The sequence below is a fragment of the Euwallacea fornicatus genome, chromosome 3, assembly GCF_040115645.1.
Source record: "Euwallacea fornicatus isolate EFF26 chromosome 3, ASM4011564v1, whole genome shotgun sequence".
NCBI classification, from domain to species: Eukaryota; Metazoa; Arthropoda; class Insecta; order Coleoptera; family Curculionidae; genus Euwallacea; species Euwallacea fornicatus.
In genome coordinates, this window is record NC_089543.1 from 6545010 (window position 1) to 6564778 (window position 19769).

General features: G+C 41.4%; 2 protein-coding genes across 2 annotated transcripts in view; both read right to left on the reverse strand.

The window, feature by feature from the left end:
* LOC136350462 (protein ABHD18) overlaps window positions 1–19769 on the reverse strand; it is a 142742-nt gene that overhangs the window by 26214 nt on the left and 96759 nt on the right. The gene's annotated exons all lie outside the window — the stretch shown is intronic.
* Window positions 6826–18830, reverse strand: Chd1 (chromodomain-helicase-DNA-binding protein 1). The gene is made up of 14 exons (XM_066302549.1): window positions 17644–18830; window positions 13543–13625; window positions 13084–13267; window positions 12578–13028; window positions 12187–12516; window positions 11882–12126; window positions 11594–11707; window positions 11363–11527; window positions 11003–11283; window positions 8408–10942; window positions 8198–8351; window positions 7900–8054; window positions 7535–7810; window positions 6826–7371 (listed from the first exon to the last, which is right to left on the reverse strand). The coding sequence occupies exons 1-14, from the start codon at window positions 17650–17652 to the stop codon at window positions 7173–7175; spliced, it is 5181 nt and encodes a 1726-aa protein (XP_066158646.1). The 5' UTR covers window positions 17653–18830; the 3' UTR covers window positions 6826–7172.

Sequence of the window (19769 nt, forward strand, 5' to 3'; positions counted from 1 at the left end):
CATAGAAAATCGGACGATTTTACCATTCGATCCGGGGTGTTTGACTCATTCTGCGGCCATGGGAAAGATTCGTTTTCGTCCACCGTCGAGAAGAGTTCCGTTCGCGCGTATTTCGCAACAAAATTCAGGCTTCGGCGTCCGATTTATTCACGACGATCGGTTCGTGATGAATAAATTTATGACGAATAAGTTCATGATGAATAAGTTTATGACGAATAAGTTCGTGATGAATAAGTTTATGACGAATAAGTTCGTGATGAATAAGTTTGTGACGAATAAATTCATGATGAATAAATTTATGATGAATAAATTTATGATGAATAAATTTATGATGAATAAGTTTCTGATGAATAAATTTATGATGAATAAGTTTCTGATAAATTATTTTTGACCTTTTTGGTAGCGGTTACTTAATACTTGCGTGTGTGTGTGTGTGTGTGTGTGTGCGCGCGCGCGCGCGCGCGTGAGTGCGTGGTTCTCCCGCCAAACGCGAATAACCTGCTCGCACCTGAGGCGTAGGTTCTCTTTTCCAAGACCATTCAATTTTAATGAATTTCCTGTGTTCCACCTTCGAATAGGGTACAAAAACTTGCAGAGAAAAATTTATATTTTATACATGTATCTATGTATATTCCAAAACGAATAATATTTATCCGAATTTAGAATATTTAGAGGAACTACATCCGATACCTGAAGGAGTTTGCTTTGTGAATGTTCATTAGGTAAGAATTGTAACTGTAACGCTATATGGAATAAATATAAATAATATTATAAAATAGCAACGTTTTTACACGAGATTCAAATTAAACTGTAACACCACAATCTAGTTTATGAGCGTTATTCTACGTATATACGAGCGGTTACGGTTAACTGTTTCTAAATAAATTTACTATACAGGGCCTACATAAAGTAACTCAACTTAGACCGTTTCAACGTCCTTTTCGGGTGAATAAACTCATTACTTTATGTACACGCTGTACAACATTACACTTAAATAATAAACTTCTGTTAACTATGCTTTCCTACCTCAAAGTAAGTACAAGATCATATCGGTGTGTGCTAGTGAGTCCCCTGTATTATTGTTATCAGGGCACTGTTAGTGCTATATGGTTCTATGAATAACTCGTACCTGAATCCTCCATGAGAAATGGGTTTTTGCATTTATTTACTTACCGCCGCTTTACGAGCGCATTATGAGCTTCGACTTTGAGGTCGTAATGAGATCTTCGTTTAGTCGTAGCGAACATTGTCAGGGTGGAAATTTTGTTCTGGCCCACGGGCAAAAGCCGATGGCCGCCCGCCGGGGGAGAAACTTTCCAACCACGGTTTTGCGACTGCGCCGCTTTTGGCGCGCGTTCACGTCGCCCCACCCTGTATCTATAAGCCTCTAGTTGTAGAATATTGTTTGTCCGTTTTCTTTTTCGACGATTTGTATAACATTCAAACTGCGTCCTTTATAACTTATTTATATTTAAAACATGTAAGGAGTTTATCTCGGACAACTAAAAAAACGCCTCGCCTTGTATAATATTAAGTAATTCGCTTTGAAATGTGACCATATTTTAACATAATGTAAACGTTTGTATGTTGAAAATGAAAAAAAAAATCAAAATAAGATTTGGCACATCGATCTCCCTCTTTCTCTAATGATCCGTAAGTCAAAAATCAGTGCGAACTGCCCTGGATTGCGCTACAGGTATGTGCCAAATCGCATTTTCTAGTAACCGACCTCTTCAGATATTTTCGAATTATTATTGTTAGTTTACAATGTGGAAAAGTATTTCTAGTAGCGAGTCTGTAACCTGAAAATTTAATCAAAAATCCATCAGGGTGATCCAGACGGTCGAGAGGCCAGGACGGGGATCCGCGGACGGCGACCTCTGTCCACCATCTGGGGATTGATCGCGACTAGTTAACTCGTTCCGTTTCATCGTGATTCCTCCAGGAGAAAACGTCTCTTCAGAACTCGGATCTAAAACGTCCTTTTAACTTTCCGGTCGTTTAAAGCTTCTCTCAGTTTAAACGTTTCTTGACTTTATGGCGACTCATCCTCAATGCAGATCGGCCGTGTTTCCTGGGACCGCCGCGACCGTTCCGATTCCGACGGCCCGGAATTGGTTTCGTCCTCTGCCACGGAGACAAATCATTTTCTCCCGCACCGAGCTAAACTCGTCCATTTTCATCTGAGGAACTTGCGATTTCCCTTCGCCTTCGTTTTCCTGAAACTCTCCCCGTACCGATGCCTGCCGCGTGCTGTCCCACTTCGATTTCCGTTGCCTCCTCGCATAGTCTACTGCTCAAGCTGCGAGGAGGACCTCGCTTTCTGACGTCGTCCTCTTTTCCGACGATTAACTGATCGCAAACTGTTCGATTGTTGTTAAAACGTCCGGCCGTCCTCGGACGGTCTGCGAATCGACAACGCACGATTTTACCCGTTGCCAAACCGGGCACGCACAAAATCAACAAAGCGGGACGACGCTCAGTTCGGCCCTTAACCAGACAGACCTCTTCGCCGGTCGTTGGTTCCATCGCCCGTCCAGAACCAGCCCGAACTGCTGCGGAAAGCGGGCCTTTCCGCGTTCGGAAAGGGCACTTCAGAGCCTCTTCCTCGGATGGACCGGATGGGTCTCGCAACGGAACGGATCGCCTTGGTGGAGAACAAGTAAACCGGTCGACGGCCGAATGTTTCCCGGGCGCTCGCACTATTTGCAGCGTCGGAACATGCGGCCTCGGATTAGATCATCTAACGTTTTATAAAGATTTTTACTCTTTTCAAGAGATAAGCTGAAATGAAGGGATTTAACACCGAATCCATTCCTCTCCGTCGCCCTTTATTTGAGAGTGATTGTACTTAGTAGTTTCCCCTAAATTGTGGATTTTTTAGTGTCGTGTGGAAGGGCTGAAGTTCACTTCGAAATGTTGTAGCCGTTACGAGTGTCGTTTAGTTCGGAGCCATGCGATCCGATGAAGGATCTTTCATTTTCCCGTTGAACAAGGTTACTTCCAGCACTTGTTGTTATCCGTTGATAAAAAAAAATCAGTAAAATAGTACATACTTATAACTGAGCTTCCTCTTAACATACGAAATAAACAACATTATCTACCTCATTATACATTGCCATTATATAGTAATCTACTTGTTGGACCAAAACTATATTTATTTATATACATGAAACTAGATTTGCCGTATAAAACAAATTTTAACGTTTCATAACGATAACATGCATGATATATCACCACTGTGTAGTAACAAATTACGTTTATCACCTTCACCCGCTTAATGGTCTCGTCAGAGTCGCTTCTTCTCGGTCCAGTTCACGGGTTCATTCATTTCTCAAACTGGAAACCGATCGCAGCCGTTATTCCAACGACAGTTACGGCTAGTTAAGGTCGCGATTACCGGCCAATTGGGCGATTACCGGTTGGTTAACGTTAGGCGCAGCGGCTGCGACCGGCCGGCCCATGTCCGGCGCGTCGCGTTCGCGCGACGCGCGCCGAACGGCCGCGAAACACCGGACACTGAATTGGACAACACAAGTTCGAACGTGAAATATGGTTTATATAGCAAAAAAGATGTTTGTTTTTCTTTTGAACAAATAAAGGCACACTTGGCTGTTGTTAAGGTTGGGTACGGTTCATCTTACGTTAAGACCTAGGAGGAACTAGATACACAGAGTCCCACTTGTAGGTGTCGTTAAACTCGAATCGGCGAAATAGAGCTAATTTAACTTTGACATGAAAAACAAAAACTTGTGCCTTTATATATACCCACCGAACCGAATCTTCACAATTGCGAAAACAAGGTCATTTTAAACGAGACAATATTTACTTACATTTGTGACCTTGTGTGACTATTCCGTACGTCTAAGGCCGCACCGCTGTTTCGTTCACTCACGCCGTGTGTTTTTACAATTTGCCCGTCAGGAATTCGAACATAAATACCAAATGTACGGAAGACATTTCACAGCCTTAGAAGGATTAACGCTAAGTGAATTCAATTACCTTCGTCTGTATACTTGTCCTTTGTTGTAGTCGAAGACACGAGTGTTCGTTGTGCCGTATCGTACTTTAATTTTTAATTAAAATTGAAAAAAAAAGTGGTTTAATTGTCATTAATGAGCGTGTAATAGGTGGTATTAATTAAAATGAATACTTGTGTATAATGCCAAATAATATTTAACATTTGCTTTTGTGCGGGTGTCTCCTCGCTCTGCGATTGGGAGTTCGGAGTATGATTTTGGAGAATTAGATTAATCATAGGTGTAGATTGAGGAGTTGAAGGTTTCGTAGATTAAAAATTAAGTAAAATGAGCGTAAAATCAAAATCGTGGGACATGTCTAGGGCGTCGCCCCACTTTAAATGTCGTAGACTAAAGTATTTTGTTCTTAGAATATTTATAAGGACGTCCTAGGCAGGATTCGTGACACAAAACTATTCGTTATAACATTTAATATACGGGTTCTATATAATATATAAAATTTCGTTAAGCTATAATCTATTCTCATGTGTTATTTATATTATATTTCTGCAGTTGGAGTTACTAAGACGACCTCTTTTTAACTGAAAATATATAAAGAATGTATGTTAGCATTATACTTTAATATCGCACATTGTCCAAAATTATTGTTATTCTTAGATAAGCGATCTAAGTTTTACATTTATTAAATTGTGTGTATTTGTAGAGATTCATTCTTACAATTAGTGTAAAAAAAGTCTATTCTTATCCTAGTCATATACCCGAATATTATTTAATTTGCGTGTTTCGATTTTAGTCATGTCATCTAGTCACATAATATTGTACTTATATATTTATTTTTATTATATTGTCCTGATTTACATATATTTTTATTAAATATACATTATTATATTAAATCACCCGCCTGTCTGATTCCGCCCCCTCGTTCGTGTCCCGCGCAGGGCCGTCGCGCGTCCCGCAACCTAAACGAACGGCGGGGTTTTTCGCAAAAAAAACCGCGTCTTCGGGGCGTCCGCGGGAGCGCGGCGGCAGCAGCCGCGGAAGATCGGGCCGAATGCGTTTTTTCGCGACGACGTCCGCGGGTGCCAGGTCCGGCGGACGCGGCCAGACGTCCCGCCCGAGTCGGAACGACTTCGGCGGGACCGCGTCGCCGACTCCGGGGCGTTTTTGTTTCTTGATCTCGTCCGGCACAGAAGTCTCCCGGCTTCCCGTTGGCGACGATAAGTCCTTGAGCACGTTCATTTGCGTTGCGTCGCCACTTTCGGGGAAACTTCAGTCGGATCCCGCATCGTGCCGTAATCGCACCCCTTTTGGTTTTTTCCAATGGTGGCGTATAATAGACACAATTAAACGCGATGTTTTTCCAGCTATTGTACGAAATCCGAACAGCTGTTGAGGCACCTATGCCATTAGAATGCGTAATTTTTATAAAATGGGGAGATATACGTAAAAGGGGAAAATTCAGCAAAGGGGTTTAGGCCGATGACAAACATCCGATGAATGGGACAGGTCGCCGGCATTATGCCGTTTCCAGATTTCTGTAAAATGGGCGCGTGTAACAATAGCTGCGTATAATGCAGGTCTTTTATTATATCTGTCATTCAGCAAACAAATTCTTTGTAATAATGGCTCAATCTTTTGTAGTATCTTTCCGAACGTTAACAGAAAAGATTAAATTGATTTTATCCCACTGGCAGGCACTAAGCCCATTTGGGTGAAATTTCACAAATGCACAAATAAAATAAGAGAGAATTTAAAGGGGCATTGCTTTTGATAATGTAACGGGGTTAATTTCAAACATAAAGCGTACGTCCCATGGGCCGTGGTAACGCGTGATGGTAGTGGTAAATCAGTGTCAGATGCGTTCGCGGGCCATAGATAAAAGAACGCAATTTGGGATTCCGCAATTTTGTAAAATGTGTCAGGCTGCACCAGGACCGGCTTCGGCAAGTCTGGCGTCACGGACGGAAACTCTGACCACCGCCCTTTGTCCTCGAGAAAGGCCGCTGCCCAGCCTCGCCTTCCTATGAGGCCGGTACTGCGAGAAGTAAGTACTACTTCAATTCACACGTAGTTTCAAATATGGTAAAGTATACATGTGTATGTATCATAATCATCATCGTATATTTTCATAAGTCATTGACTTGGCGCGTGCTAAACGACAGCGTTTACGTTTCGACTTTCGAACTCAAACAATTTCGAACCCGAGTACTGAAATTTTTTGCGTCAATTTTTTATCATTTCAACAACAAATTCGTCTTCGGCAAACCCGTGGCGTCCGTGACAAATTTGCACAAAAAAAAATGAGTGAAACTCGAGCGCTCCGGTTTCGGCGAGATTGGGTTCCGCAGTAGCTGTACGGTACAGCTTCGATACGCCGCGGTCAAAGTTCAAATCGGACAACTTCGATTTTTTGGCCCAAAAATTTTCATGATGTATAGCCTTTGATATTTTTTGGGCCAAAAAATCGAAGTTGTCCGATTTGAACTTTGACCGCGGCGTATCGAAGCTGTACCGTACAGCTACTGCGGAACCCAATCTCGCCGAAACCGGAGCGTTCGAGTTTCACTCATTTTTTTTTGTGCGTAATTGTCTTGTACGCCACTGACTTTGAGAAGCGCGATTTTTACGATGAAGTGCACACGATGGAGTTTTTTTTATAAACATTTTAGAATGAAAAAAATTTCAACGGTGACTTTTGATGGAAACGAACTCCGTTCCGTTTTCAAAAGCAATGCCGCTTTAAATTATCTCTGAAATTTCACCCAGACGGGCTTAGTGCCGCCCAATGAGATGAAATCGATTTAATCTTTGTTTACGCGAAGGCAGAAAATGAAACAACGTAAACTTTATCAAAACATACTTTTATTATAATAGATTTAAAACTGCGACTTAACAACCTATTTTTTACACGGAAATCATGCCGCCCGCGTCTATAAATATACAGCCTCAGTTCATCACGTACAAATATACATCCGAATCAGAAAACAAAGATTGCGTAGTTAAAAATGCATGATTATGAGAAAATCAAAACATACAAATTTACATAAGTAATAGAAAACGATGGTAAAATGACTTGGAACACTCTTCAAGGATAAAATAAAAATCCTACAAATGTACATTTCTACTAATATACATCCTTACAAGACTTAGTCTTTGTGAACGTTTCTATAATAAATAAAGAGCAGCAACTATTCACTGGGGTCGACTGCGGTAATAATCTCTGTCGGGGGGTCGCCAGTCGCCGGACACGAACCTCCCTTCCTGAACATACATAGAGGGGATACTAGCAGGAAAACTTCCTCCATAAAATGCTCTAGGACCCAAGCTGGGAGGTACCATTCCTCTAGCGTCTCTTGGGTATTGTCGCCAATCACATTTGCCTTCTGGAGATCTGCAAGAAATTTGGTCATTAAGCACGACGTCAAGGACAAAAAGGAAGGGGGGTAAGTAGTTATAGCATTCACGTTCGTAAAATCCGTAAAATACAAAATAGTTTAAAATGGCGCTTCTCCACTCGGTTTTCTTACAAATCGAATGAAATTAGTGGTACTCACCTCTTATCGGGTCGGATGTAATCTCTCTCCCGATGGTACCCAGGCCCTCTGGGATAATCGTTAAACTGCCGCTGATGTTCCGCAGGAAATCGATCCCTTGGAACACTTCCACCTACCCATCTTTCATGGTCCGGGTGTAGAGATGGAATGGCATGTCTAAAGCATGGTGCAGCTCCCCTATGGCGATTATACCTGTAGTCCCCTTCTTCTTCGGTACTAACTTCGTCCCTATTTCGTTTTCGCTCCTTATTGTGATGTTTCTCTCTTCGTTCTTTCCTACAAAAAGGTGTTTACCGTAAAGAAAATGATCCCCTCAACTGGATTCCAATCATTTCTGAAGAACGTGAATAGAGCAATATACTAACTTTTCCATAGCGCTTCTATGTTTTTTGGACGGCTTCTCATCTTTCTCGCTGATTTCACCGGGTTCGTGTTTTCTTTTATGGTGATGGTGATGCGAGTCATCCCTGTCATTGTCTTTCTTGGGACGTTCCTTCTCTTTACTGGTCGATGCGGCCTCCTATGAAAACATTGACCATATAGATCTAAATATAGAAGAAAATTTGGAGACTTAAAGCTAGAACGGTACAGGAGTTAGGGTTTCTCGATACGATCTTTATGAAATTATACTTTTCCATCGATATTATCAACTGAAAACCTCACCTGCACCCGCTCCTTCTCCTTCTTGGTAGCTTTATCGGCTTTCTTCTCAGATTTCTGCAAACTTTTTTGATCGTGTTGTTTGGCCTTTTTATACAATTTGTACAATTTTTTAGCATCGTACTCGGTGAATTTTGATACAAAATACCACAAATTACTAAAATAAACATTTTGCGTTATTCGAATTAAAACGTGCCACCAACTAGATCTTACCTCCGCCACTCTTTGATCTTTTCCGGGTCGGAATATTGACTTAGAACGGCATTAATTTGTTCTCCAATATGTATTAAGCAGTCTCGTGTGTGGTGAACTTGTTCCGCTTCTGACATAGACGGGTCTGGATTATCCAGGGCTTTCAAAGCCTTTTTAACAGGCCTCATTCTTTCCTTACATTCAATGAAAATGGCGGGGTCCAGATCTCCTAAGACGTTTATAGCCTTCGGCTCGTTGTTCGCCGTGAAGTGCATCGGACCAGCTGCCTTTTTTTCCTTTTTGGACTTCTTTTTTTCTTTCTTCTCCTTTTTGCTGTGACCTTCGACACCCTTATCATTATTCACATCTTTTTTATGCCCGGAAATCTTTGGTTTACTTCCAGAATTGACCAAATTATTATTTGTACCCTGGCTGCTTTGCATTGTGGATTCGTCATTTGAACTAAAGTCGTTCTCTATTATTTCTTTAGATTTCGCGTCCTTCACTTCTTTAGCTTTTCTGGGCCGCTTTGGTTTCTGAGAGGGTTTTTTATTGGGATTTAGCTGTTTCTTCAACAACTTTAACAGGTACTCCGCTCGAGACTGCAGATGTTTCGCCTGTGGTTTCTTATCTTCGTTAAGAAGTATTTTGTCTCCAATATTCAGAGATGGGTCCAGCTTGATCTGTTCCCACGAACCGATCCCGTACAAGTAGATCCCTTTAAGTAACTTCGTGTCTTCTTTGACGCCCCAGTCAACGTCGAAGGGAGCAGGTTTGGTTTTGATTTCTAATATCCACCTGTTACGTTCTTCTTCGTTGGCCGGTAAAACTTCATCTAACGGAGCTAATTCCTCTTCACACTGCATCATGGTTTTAGCATTAACGGATACGCCTCCAAGTTTAAAAGATGGACCGCGCAACCTTTTCTTAGCTTGACCATCAGCATTGTTCGCATCGGTGTTTTCCTTACTTTGTTCGTTCATAAAAGCTACACATCTTTCGTGAAGTACGTCTCCAAGTTTTCTCAATTCTGCCAGTGGTTTTTCTTGAAGTTCTGCGTCGCAGGCTACTGCTTCCAGCCGTTTTAAGGGAGCACTGAATTTCTTGTAGCTTTTAACAAATCGTCTAATTTCTACGTCGGTGAAGTTCTTTATCTTTTCACGATTGCCTGCAGGTGGTCGTCCTCTCTTCTTGGGTCTGTCATCATCTGACTCTTCGCCTTCCAGACTAGACCCGCCAGATTCGTCGTTCTCTCTTTTAATCTTCTTACGACCACCCTCTCCATCGCTTTCAGACTGGTTTATTTGTTGAAGGGTTTTCCTATTCCGGGGAGGCAAGTATAGATCCTCCATTTCCTTGTTCCTCTCTTCCTCTTCGACCTTCTTACGCAGTCGCTCGGGTATAATTTCTTCCCAGTCTTTACTTTCGTCGTCGTTCTCATTGACGTTATTTGAAATTGGCGATGGTGCAGCATCTTCATCGAAAGCAGCAAAACTAGCAACTTTGAAGGCTGACAAGAGCTCATCGCCAGCCATGGTTGGAGCTTCGTCTCTAGTTTCCGCTCTTCTCAAGATCTCGTCGATGTCGCAGTTAGGTTCTTCATCGACATCTTCGTCTTTAAATAATTCTTCAGCCCCGAACTTTAGTATGGCTGTTAAATCTTCCTTATTAAACGGATTGGTGTTATTGGATCCTTTCTTGTCCAGGACAGTTCGACCAGTAGTGTCCATCCTTTGGATAACTAAGTGATCTAGTACCATTTTTTGCTTCGCTCTTTCGACGATCTCTTCTTCCACACTCCTGGCGGTCACTAGCCTGTAAATGTTGACTTGATTTTTCTGGCCTATTCGGTGGGCCCTGGCCTGAGCCTGAAGATCATTTTGCGGATTCCAATCCGAATCGAATATAATGACGGTGTCTGCCGTTGCTAAATTTATCCCCAAGCCTCCAGCACGAGTTGATAACAGGAAGCAAAAATCGGGAGAACCTTCGGCATTAAAGTGATCTAGGGCTTGTCGCCTGATATCGCCCTTAATGCTACCATCTAATCGTTGAAAAGGAAAATGTCGCAGCTGTAGGTATTCCGCCAGAATGTCTAACATTCGTACCATTTGAGAGAAGATTAGAACCCGGTGTCCAGTTTCTTTAAGTCTTATTAAAAGCTTATCTAATAACACCAATTTCCCTGACCCTTTCAAAAGGGTTTGTAATTTGTCTTGCTGGTTATAGTCAGGTTCCGCTTCGGCGGGTTTAGTTAGCAACGCATGGTTGCAACACTTTTTAAGTTCGATCACGATATTTAAAAAAGTGTTCGTTGAGCCCTTTACGCCTTTCCTTAGGGCTATATAATTTTTTGTTAAAATCCATTTGTAATACTGTTTCTGAATCGATGTCATTTCGACTCTGAGAATTTGTTCCACTTTCGCGGGCAAAGATTTTTCAACGTCTTTTTTCACCCGGCGCAAGATGAAGGGTTCTAATTGGCGGTGCAATTTCGAGTAACCTTTGGTTGATGCGTGCTCGTGATCCTTCTCAAATTCTTCCCAAGTGTCAAATCTAGAAAAAAAATTGGGCGTTGTAGTGGGGAAAAAATCGTTTGTAATTTTATCGACGTACTTCGTCGGCATTATAAAATGCAGTAAAGCCCACAATTCCTTTAGGCTATTTTGAAGAGGCGTTCCCGTTATTAACAGTCTATGATTTGTGTCAAACTCCATTAAAGCTTTGTACAATAAAGAATCGTCATTTTTCAATCGGTGAGCTTCGTCGACTAATAAGACTGCCCAATTTATGCTGCCAAGGAAAGCTTTATCCTTCAGTACGATTTCGTAGGTCGTTAAAATTGCATTAAATTTAAGTCTTTTCGATCCTTCGTAACACCATTCATATTGACGAATCTGCAAAGGCCAATTATTAAACCAAATCTCCGTCGATACGAGTTTCCCGTGGAACTTATGATGGCACCGAGCTACTTACAATTTCTCTGGATTGCACATCCCCGAGGTACGTAACAAAATTTAAATCTGGAGCCCATTGCGCAAATTCTCTTTGCCACGACGTCATAGTTGAAAGTGGCACTACGCACAAAAACGGCCCGTGGAGATGATGAGAGTGAAACAGGTAGTTGAGGAAACAGATGGTCTGAACAAAAATAGAAACCCATTAATCTAAAACAGTCTGAATAGTTTCCATTGGCGGTGTTATTACCTGAATTGTTTTACCCAAACCCATTTCGTCGGCTAGTATTACCGAGTTCTCTTTTGTCCAGGAATGGATCATCCAGTTTAGACCGTGGATTTGATAGTCTCTTAAGACCAAGGACTGAAATAAATATAAATGTACTACTTCACAAACCTAGAGCAACAGTTGTTTTGCACTAAATGGCGAACGTGTGCTATGCGCTGAACAAATTTCTATTACTGCATCGGGTTCAGATTAGCTGAGCTTTAGTAAGGCGAATTTAGGGAAAGCGCAACTGCTTTCAAGAGAACTTACCATATCCTTGCCCATCATGTACTCTGGCTGAGTTTTCACTTCAAGGAATTTCGGTCGGTTTCTAAGTACTTTGCAGTGCCGTGTCGGAGTCTTGCTCGATTGCTCTCGTTCCAGGAACTCCTCGATTTTCTGTGGCCATTTTTTTTTAATTAGACCTGAGTCTTCCCAAGTCGATTCCGCATAGGGCAGGCTCTCCCATTTCACGTAGTAATCTGTCCCTGCGTCATCTGGCTTGTCATATTTAGCTAAATAGGCATGATGTTGGAGTTGGTACACGTAGAAACGCCGTAAGAAGTTGCACCTACCTATTATCCTTTCCACTTCATTGTAACTTTTCAATAGCTCCTGCGTCAGCTCCAGCTGACATTCGTAGTATTCTACGTCCTCAGGCGAAGAATATTTCACCCAATGCTTAATTTCTAAATCTTTTTTAATGAAGTTTTCCAGCTTCTTCATCCCTTTCACTTTTTGATCTTTGAGCGAGTGCTCCGACTCCCACGTATTATGAATATGCGCCCAGTCTTTCCATTTAATCAGGTACTGCTCTTCGGTGTTGTCAAAGTCGTGAGGATCAGTATCCTTATTCGGATCTTCATGCTCCTCTATATAATAGCAGGTCGTTATGTTTCCGGTTACTAAAATCGCAAATAAACGTTTTGATTAAAGCAATAAAAATATGCAAAGACGAACACTTACTGCCCTTCCTTCCTCGACGCTGCCCTAAAACCTTCTCAATAGTCTCACATTTTTCTTCTATCACAGGCTCGGTAGATTCAGCCTGATCCACGTCGAGCAGGTCTTCAGAATCCGTTTTCTCCTCACTCTCTTCTTTATAACTAACAGTTGCAGCAATTCTCCGGGATATCGTGCGGGGACGTTTGCCCCCATCCGAGTAACCGTCGGAGGACTCGTCAGAACTGTATCTGCTTTTCCTCACCGGCTTCTTCTTTTGTACTGTGGGGCGCAGCCTCGCTCCTACGCGTTTACTAGGAATGGGTCGCTCTCTCTCTCCTTCGGATTCGGAAGAGGAACTAGCGTCGTTGTATTTCCATTCGTCACGTTTCTTGAACGTACTCTTGTCTTCCAACCTCTCGGGTTCCTTCCTGGAACGCGCCGATCTTCGGATGGCGGGTTCACATTCGTCGGCCTGAAATAACGATTTTCGTGATTCGAAACGTCACCAATTTTCAACAGTTTATGACCTCTGACTGGAAATGATTCGACGAGTCGGACTTGCTATGCTGTTCGCCACCACTCAAAATGAATTGGGATTCACTTTGACTGTTGTCCTTGGCGATCTTCGATTTGTAGTTGTCAGAAGCATTATCGTTCTCTTCGCCACTGTCCGAACCAGATCCGGACCCCGAACTCGACGATCCAGATCCACTGTGAATTCAACTTAATCTTTTGACAAAATCTAAGCAGCAATTTTGACAATCGTCTAATTTTCTGACACGTGTTAAAATCAAGGGAACTCAGTTTTCTATGTAGAGGGTGTCAAAGTTCCAGCCGCGCAGGCGTGAACTCACTAAGCAAAGGTGAAATCTCTGACACCTGCCATTAGGCGAATGTACTTTATCCTCTCTTTGACACCCCTTGGAATAGATACTGGCAGATTCTTCCCCGTGTCCAAAGGTCGACCGTCTCTGTGAAATACTGACCTATCAGATCTCGAATTTTGTTGACTTTCTGAAGAACTATCACTATCCGATCCTGATCCCGATTTTTCCGATTCATCACCGCTCTGAAAATATCATAGCATTGAACATTATACGTGACAAACCTGGAACACCTAACACTTTGCCTCGAACAAGCGTGGCCGTTCTATATGCTGGTACTTCCCAATCCGTGTGCCGCGAGGCACAGGCACGGATCCGCGGTACCACCGAGCGTGTAGGTCCTGGAAGGCCCAGAAAACTCCACGGATGCAGCAAAGACATAAATGGATATTTTCCTTTCTACTCGCAAAAACGAAAATTTTTGTCGAAAAACCCAGAAACCAGTGCGCAGCAAGTCACTGCGACGCGCGCACACCCACCCGTCTCCTTTAAACTGCGAGGCAGGGGCGAAGGGGGCCAAAGGTAATGAAAGACTGAGGGGTTCAGGGAGTAATCTCGTCCAGTTTTGCCCGTTTGTCACACGGTCAAGGACACGGGAGGGCAGCCCGCGGGAATTCGCAAGGAAGACCGTCCCGGACGTTCTGCGGCTGCTAACCATGGAAATGTTTATGCTATGGGTTTACTTAATTTTTTCTTTCATCTCATTTCTTTACAAAACACGAAATCGACAAATAGAGCAAAAAGATATCGCGAGCGTTTCAGGCCTTCGTCACGCACTGTATACGTTGCAGGGTACCTCTCAACCGATAACGGCTGTCGGGAAAATGGTTGGAACGCCAATGAACGATTACGAAAAACCACGGGCGGAGGCAGCTGCTTAACGAGACGATCGTCCCGAAACATTATTAAGGGGGGCGAAGTCCGTAAAGTCATCGTCTTCGGTGACACCTACTAATTGCCGAATGAAATTAAAAATTAATAAAAACGCAAGCGAAACAGGGTCGGGACGCGGCCCGTAACGACCGCATCGAATGCGTCTTAACCGCGGTATAATTTTAACTGTCTTGGAGCAGTCCGCCGCAATCTTCAGGCTTTGAAATCTCCAGGAATTTGAGGGGGCTCGAACGCCCTTTCCAGAGCTGTTTCGCGCTCCCAATTACGTACTCTTCACTCACCATCAACATGCGGGTAGGGGGGCGGGTGTGCGAATAAGGCAACCACTGAGTGCGAGGAAATTGTATATTTTTACTCGGGATCATACATTCAAATATCATAAACTAAGATCTCAGTAAGTGACTAAATGAACATAAACGATAATCATTATAATTAATAATAGAATTAATTAATCGAAAAAATGGATCGAATTACGGTATGAAGTAAACTGTTCATCCTAGAGATGAAGTCACGAATTCTTCCTCGGACACCAGTATGTCCATTTCTAGTTAGCACGACTGAAAGCCTCCATAATGGCCAGTGTCCACGAATCTAAGCTATCTGCGGCGACTTAGCCGTTCGACCAAAATTTTCCACATTGAACAGAACCCCTCCCCGTCCCACCCCGGAAAGAATAGTGGTCAGATAAAGACGGCCCCGTTCGCCTACCAATTCCACCGATTTGGGTACCTTTTTGGTTCCATTAAAGCGGGCGTTACGAAAACTGGAAAGATGATATTGAATGAGTCACTTTTTATGATGAAACGCCTTCCGATTCAGTTCAACGAATTTTATATCTGGTCGAGGTTGGAATCGAGCAGCTTCGTTTGCAGCGTCCGAAATTTTGATCCTGGACGATTTGGTTTCGCCCCTTCGTTGGTCAATTTCGTTTCATCTCAGGGAGGAGGGTTCGATCGACTGTCGCACGTCTCGATTAACTCGTAAAATTTTCTATCGATCGGCAGAACGCCGGAGCGTTTGCAGTTTCTTTGCTGCGATATATCTCAACCAGTTTGAATGGGGAAATGACGCGACACCCTTATAACTCGCTGACGAAGGAATACCCACCTCTGAAATCCTCCAGGTCTCGATCGTGTCCAACAGCAATGCAGAATTGCAGCAGTGAAGAATGGGCGTGGTTACTTTACTTTGATCATCGGCTCATAATGACACAATAACGATACCTACCCTTTATGCCAAATTGAAATACATGTGCATGAATTTCTACAATGAAGTACGATTAGTAACTCGAAGAGGTCGAGTATGCCGTTTGAATCATACGTACGAGGGGTTTTTGATCGGGTCTATGCGCGTTATAAATTACATTATGATTCACGTTATGACCGCTCTCATTTTAGGTCTTTGTCAGGTACCACACTTATTAATGGAAGTAGGAGGATGCGGTTTTCGCTCGTTATCCTTTTTTTTTTGTGAAACGAACGAGGGGCTCTTTTGGATTTTATTTAGAAATTTTTACTATTGCTCCTATATCTTACACTGCCCACAAGCCAAACGGATAACAGTTCCAAAAAAATGCCACTCGACCCCTTTTCCAATTTCAAATTTGGAAACTTGGAGGCTCAAGATAATAAAAACACATTTAACTTCTGGATTTACTTTTAAATTTAACTTCATTCGAATAATGCAAAGGGGCTTCCTTTGACTGCAACACCCCTGCGTACAAAAAAAGAAAAAATAACCCCTATATTCTGTTTACATTGTTGCTGCATGTGGTAAGTTTCAAATCACAGAACACAAGTGCCAAATTCTGATATAATTAAACGAGTTGAATTTCTGAAGGTGGTCGAATGGTAATATCAAATATCATCAAAACGAATTTAAATTTTGTTAAATTAAATAAATTAATTTTCCTGTCAAGTGAACATTAGATGACACTGAGATTTAAATCCAATGTCATAGGACACCTAGGTGGATTTGCATTATGTGATAATTGACAAGGGGATTAAGGAAAAAAGAACAACAAACACTCAAAATTAAATACTAAAATTTTAAATGGAGATAAAACTGACAAAATGTTTAAGGGCTTTGTGACCTTTCTGTTGAAAAATTTTTAGAATGTATATTTATTTCAAAATTTTCTTACACAATACTAATAATAAAAGTATACAAGGCAACTTTTGGTACTGTTACTGAAGGGGGATGCAAAGTGAATATAAAGTTTCATGGGGTACTCCTACTCCATTGTTAAATATGAATACCACTCTTCAAAAAACCAATATTGTTGATTAGAAAAATAAATCATTTCCATTGCGATAATGCACAACACAAACCCTTTTCAATTTGAATTTTCAGTCTAAGACATTTGATGGGTAACCCTAACTGGAAATTTTAAATTCCTCTTCCAGTATTCAAAATTTGCAGATTCCGCCATTAGACGCCTGCCAAACGGTAAAATAGGTTATTCATTTACATGTTGCAAAGAAAAAAATAGCTCAAATAATTTGCAAATGCTTTAATGACCATTTCACCCTTGCTGCAATTTAATGGGCCAAAAAGTAGTGCTGAAATGAAATTGTACAAAGACTAATTGAAGCTGACGCTGAGTTTTTCAACACCAACAGCTAGTGATTTCACTTGTTCTGATTTCCGAGTAACTAAACACTCATCATCCCTGCCAAACAGCACCTCCCCCGCAAATGTTTCCAAGCCTAACTGTGGCACTGGTTGTTTGTGGTAAGAACTCAAAAATTCTCAGTAAAGGGTTGTTATTAAAAGATTCGCCATTTCACATAGGGGTGGCAGAACACTATCATCTCACTACCCTAAGAACTTGGCTTTTAAAGGCCTTAAAAACCCTCCTAAGTAGAAATATGCTGTTGAAAGAAAGAGCTGCCAGCAGTTATTCAATTGAAGGGAAAGGACTCACAGGGTTGTAAATACACTCCATAAGAGGGTTATTGAACACACACTAACAAAATGCACTGGAAAAGACCAAATTTCAAGTTAAAATTGCTCAAAAGGGTCCACCTAAAAAATCCAAAATTTCAGGCTTAGTGGGTGGAGGAAAGTCTCAAAATCCCGAAAACGTTGAGAAAGCAGTGGAACACACATCCCTTCATAGAGTAAAAGGGTAAAAGACACTTGTAAACAAATATTTTAAGGCAAAAAGTATGTAATATGTTACATGTAGGACGGCCACGCCCTTGGTTTAACATTGACATGAGGTACTGGAAACACTAAGAACAAAAGCTAGAAACCTTTAAAAAAACATTTCAACCCTTAAAAATACTATGAAAGGGGTAAACTCACCTCAGGCATTGCAAAGTAGGATTTTCTCCAATATAAACTTTAAAATATAAAATATCTTACGTAAAACGGTAGAAAGAGGAAAGTAAATAGCTTCATAAAGTTATATGAAATATTTGTAAAAAGAAAATGAAATAAATAAAGTGGCAATTAAACGTTAAACGCTAAAATAATCAAATTGCAGAACAACTGCTCGCCATTTTGTTCCCCAACAGGGACACGAATATTAAGTAACAAACGACGATTTATCCGCGTTAGTTATTTACAAAATAACCCAAATATATGTTATAAACACTTGTTATAACGTTATAATATCGCGATCCATAACTAGAACGGGATAAAGTTACACGTTACTCGAGTCACTAGAACAAACGGCACCTTCACTGAACGGCCATGTTCGAAAATCTGTGATAATCCACACCACGGCGACAGCGTACGAACAAGTGCGCAGCAGCACGTCACAAAACACGGCCGTTTTGAGCGGGGGAATCGAATCGCACCAATCAAACGCGGCGACGTCACGCAGACGGACTCTGGAGAATCTTCGGAGATTATTTTACGGGGTTTGAACGAAATTTCATGCTGAAAATTAGTGACATTGGCTGGCGTCACGTCCGGACCGCGAAATTCAAATATTTCTAATGGATTTTACTCATTCAAACACGTTCACATTCCCAATTCGAAAGCGGCAATTCTCATATTAAATAGGCATACGTTGAAGTGTTGTCGCATACTTTGTATTAGCATAGATTAGTGGAATTTTCATTGAAATTGCAGCCAGAAAAACGTAAAAAACTGCGCAGTTAGGTCTGAACCTGGCCAAATTTGAAGAGCGCACAATCTTCAACATCAATGAAAGCTCGACCGAATTTTTTAAACGTAAAAATATGTTTTTCAATGCTGAAGTTGTTTCATTAAATCAACCGTTAATTTACAAATTCAAACCAATGAAGAATCGATGCAAATACGAATTTTTGCTTACAGTTCCGAGTGCCGACAAACAATGCTTGAAACGCTCAATTCTAGTTCGTTCGACTCCGTTTGCTCTGACAGTAGACAAACACGTGCACTTAAACCCAAAAATTCGAACAAGATCACATGTCAGGCGGGTTTCGTCGTACATTCGTTTACTCTAGGACCAACAATTTTGTTTTCAAGGTTCCCAAGCCCAGAGTCGATGATAATCATGTACATTTTTTGGATATAATGGGTGTGAAGACAACACCAAATCCAACATTGAGGAGTTGAGCAGAGATCTGTATCATCTTATTCGTTAAGCTCAACGAACGTTGTACGGATAAGGAAAATCTTCAGTGATAGAACACATTTCAGATTGTTTGTTATAGGGATCCGAAGCTCCGTCCTCTGTAGACGACACACATTTGAATTGATAGAAATATTTCGTTCAACGTAAAACAGTCTGTAGCCGGATTTGGTACCACTCTTGGTTCAATAATTTAAAAATGCACTTGCGAAACAATTAAATCGTTGCACCTTCAATTGGGTTTGCCACATAAGACAGCACCACTTGTAGAATTCAGACGCCTCGAACTGCTTTCAACTACAGATCCAGCTAAAACGAAAAAGATGCAGCCGAAGCACGTCCACGTTAAAGTCCGAAGCACTTTCCACACATGAAAAAGCTTACGGAAGAATGAATGTAAATTCGTTGTTATAACTCAGCCGACGAAAATTTCAATACACTGCAAAATGAATATCTACTCTATACCTACCGACCGATCAAACCTCAATAGACTGTGCAGTCTTAACGAGCCTTTCGATCAAATTCGGGCTTACATTTTATACAACTAGTTCTACACGATTATGTAAATTGTGTATGTGTAAGAATATATGTATCGAGGAACATGAAAATTGAAAACGAAAATCAACTTCAGCATTGAAATTATGAAATAAACATGAGTATTGGTCGGAATTATTTATTATCCGATTAATACAGGCCAATTTTGGACTAAGTGCATTTGTTACTATTGCATCGAAGTTTCCTTACATCAATCTCATTATAGAATTTTTAACAGTGTCACCACATGAATTTGCTACAACAGTTCTGTGAAGAGCATTATAAATTCACACACGAATATTATCGAAAGTCATTAACTTGCAAAATATAT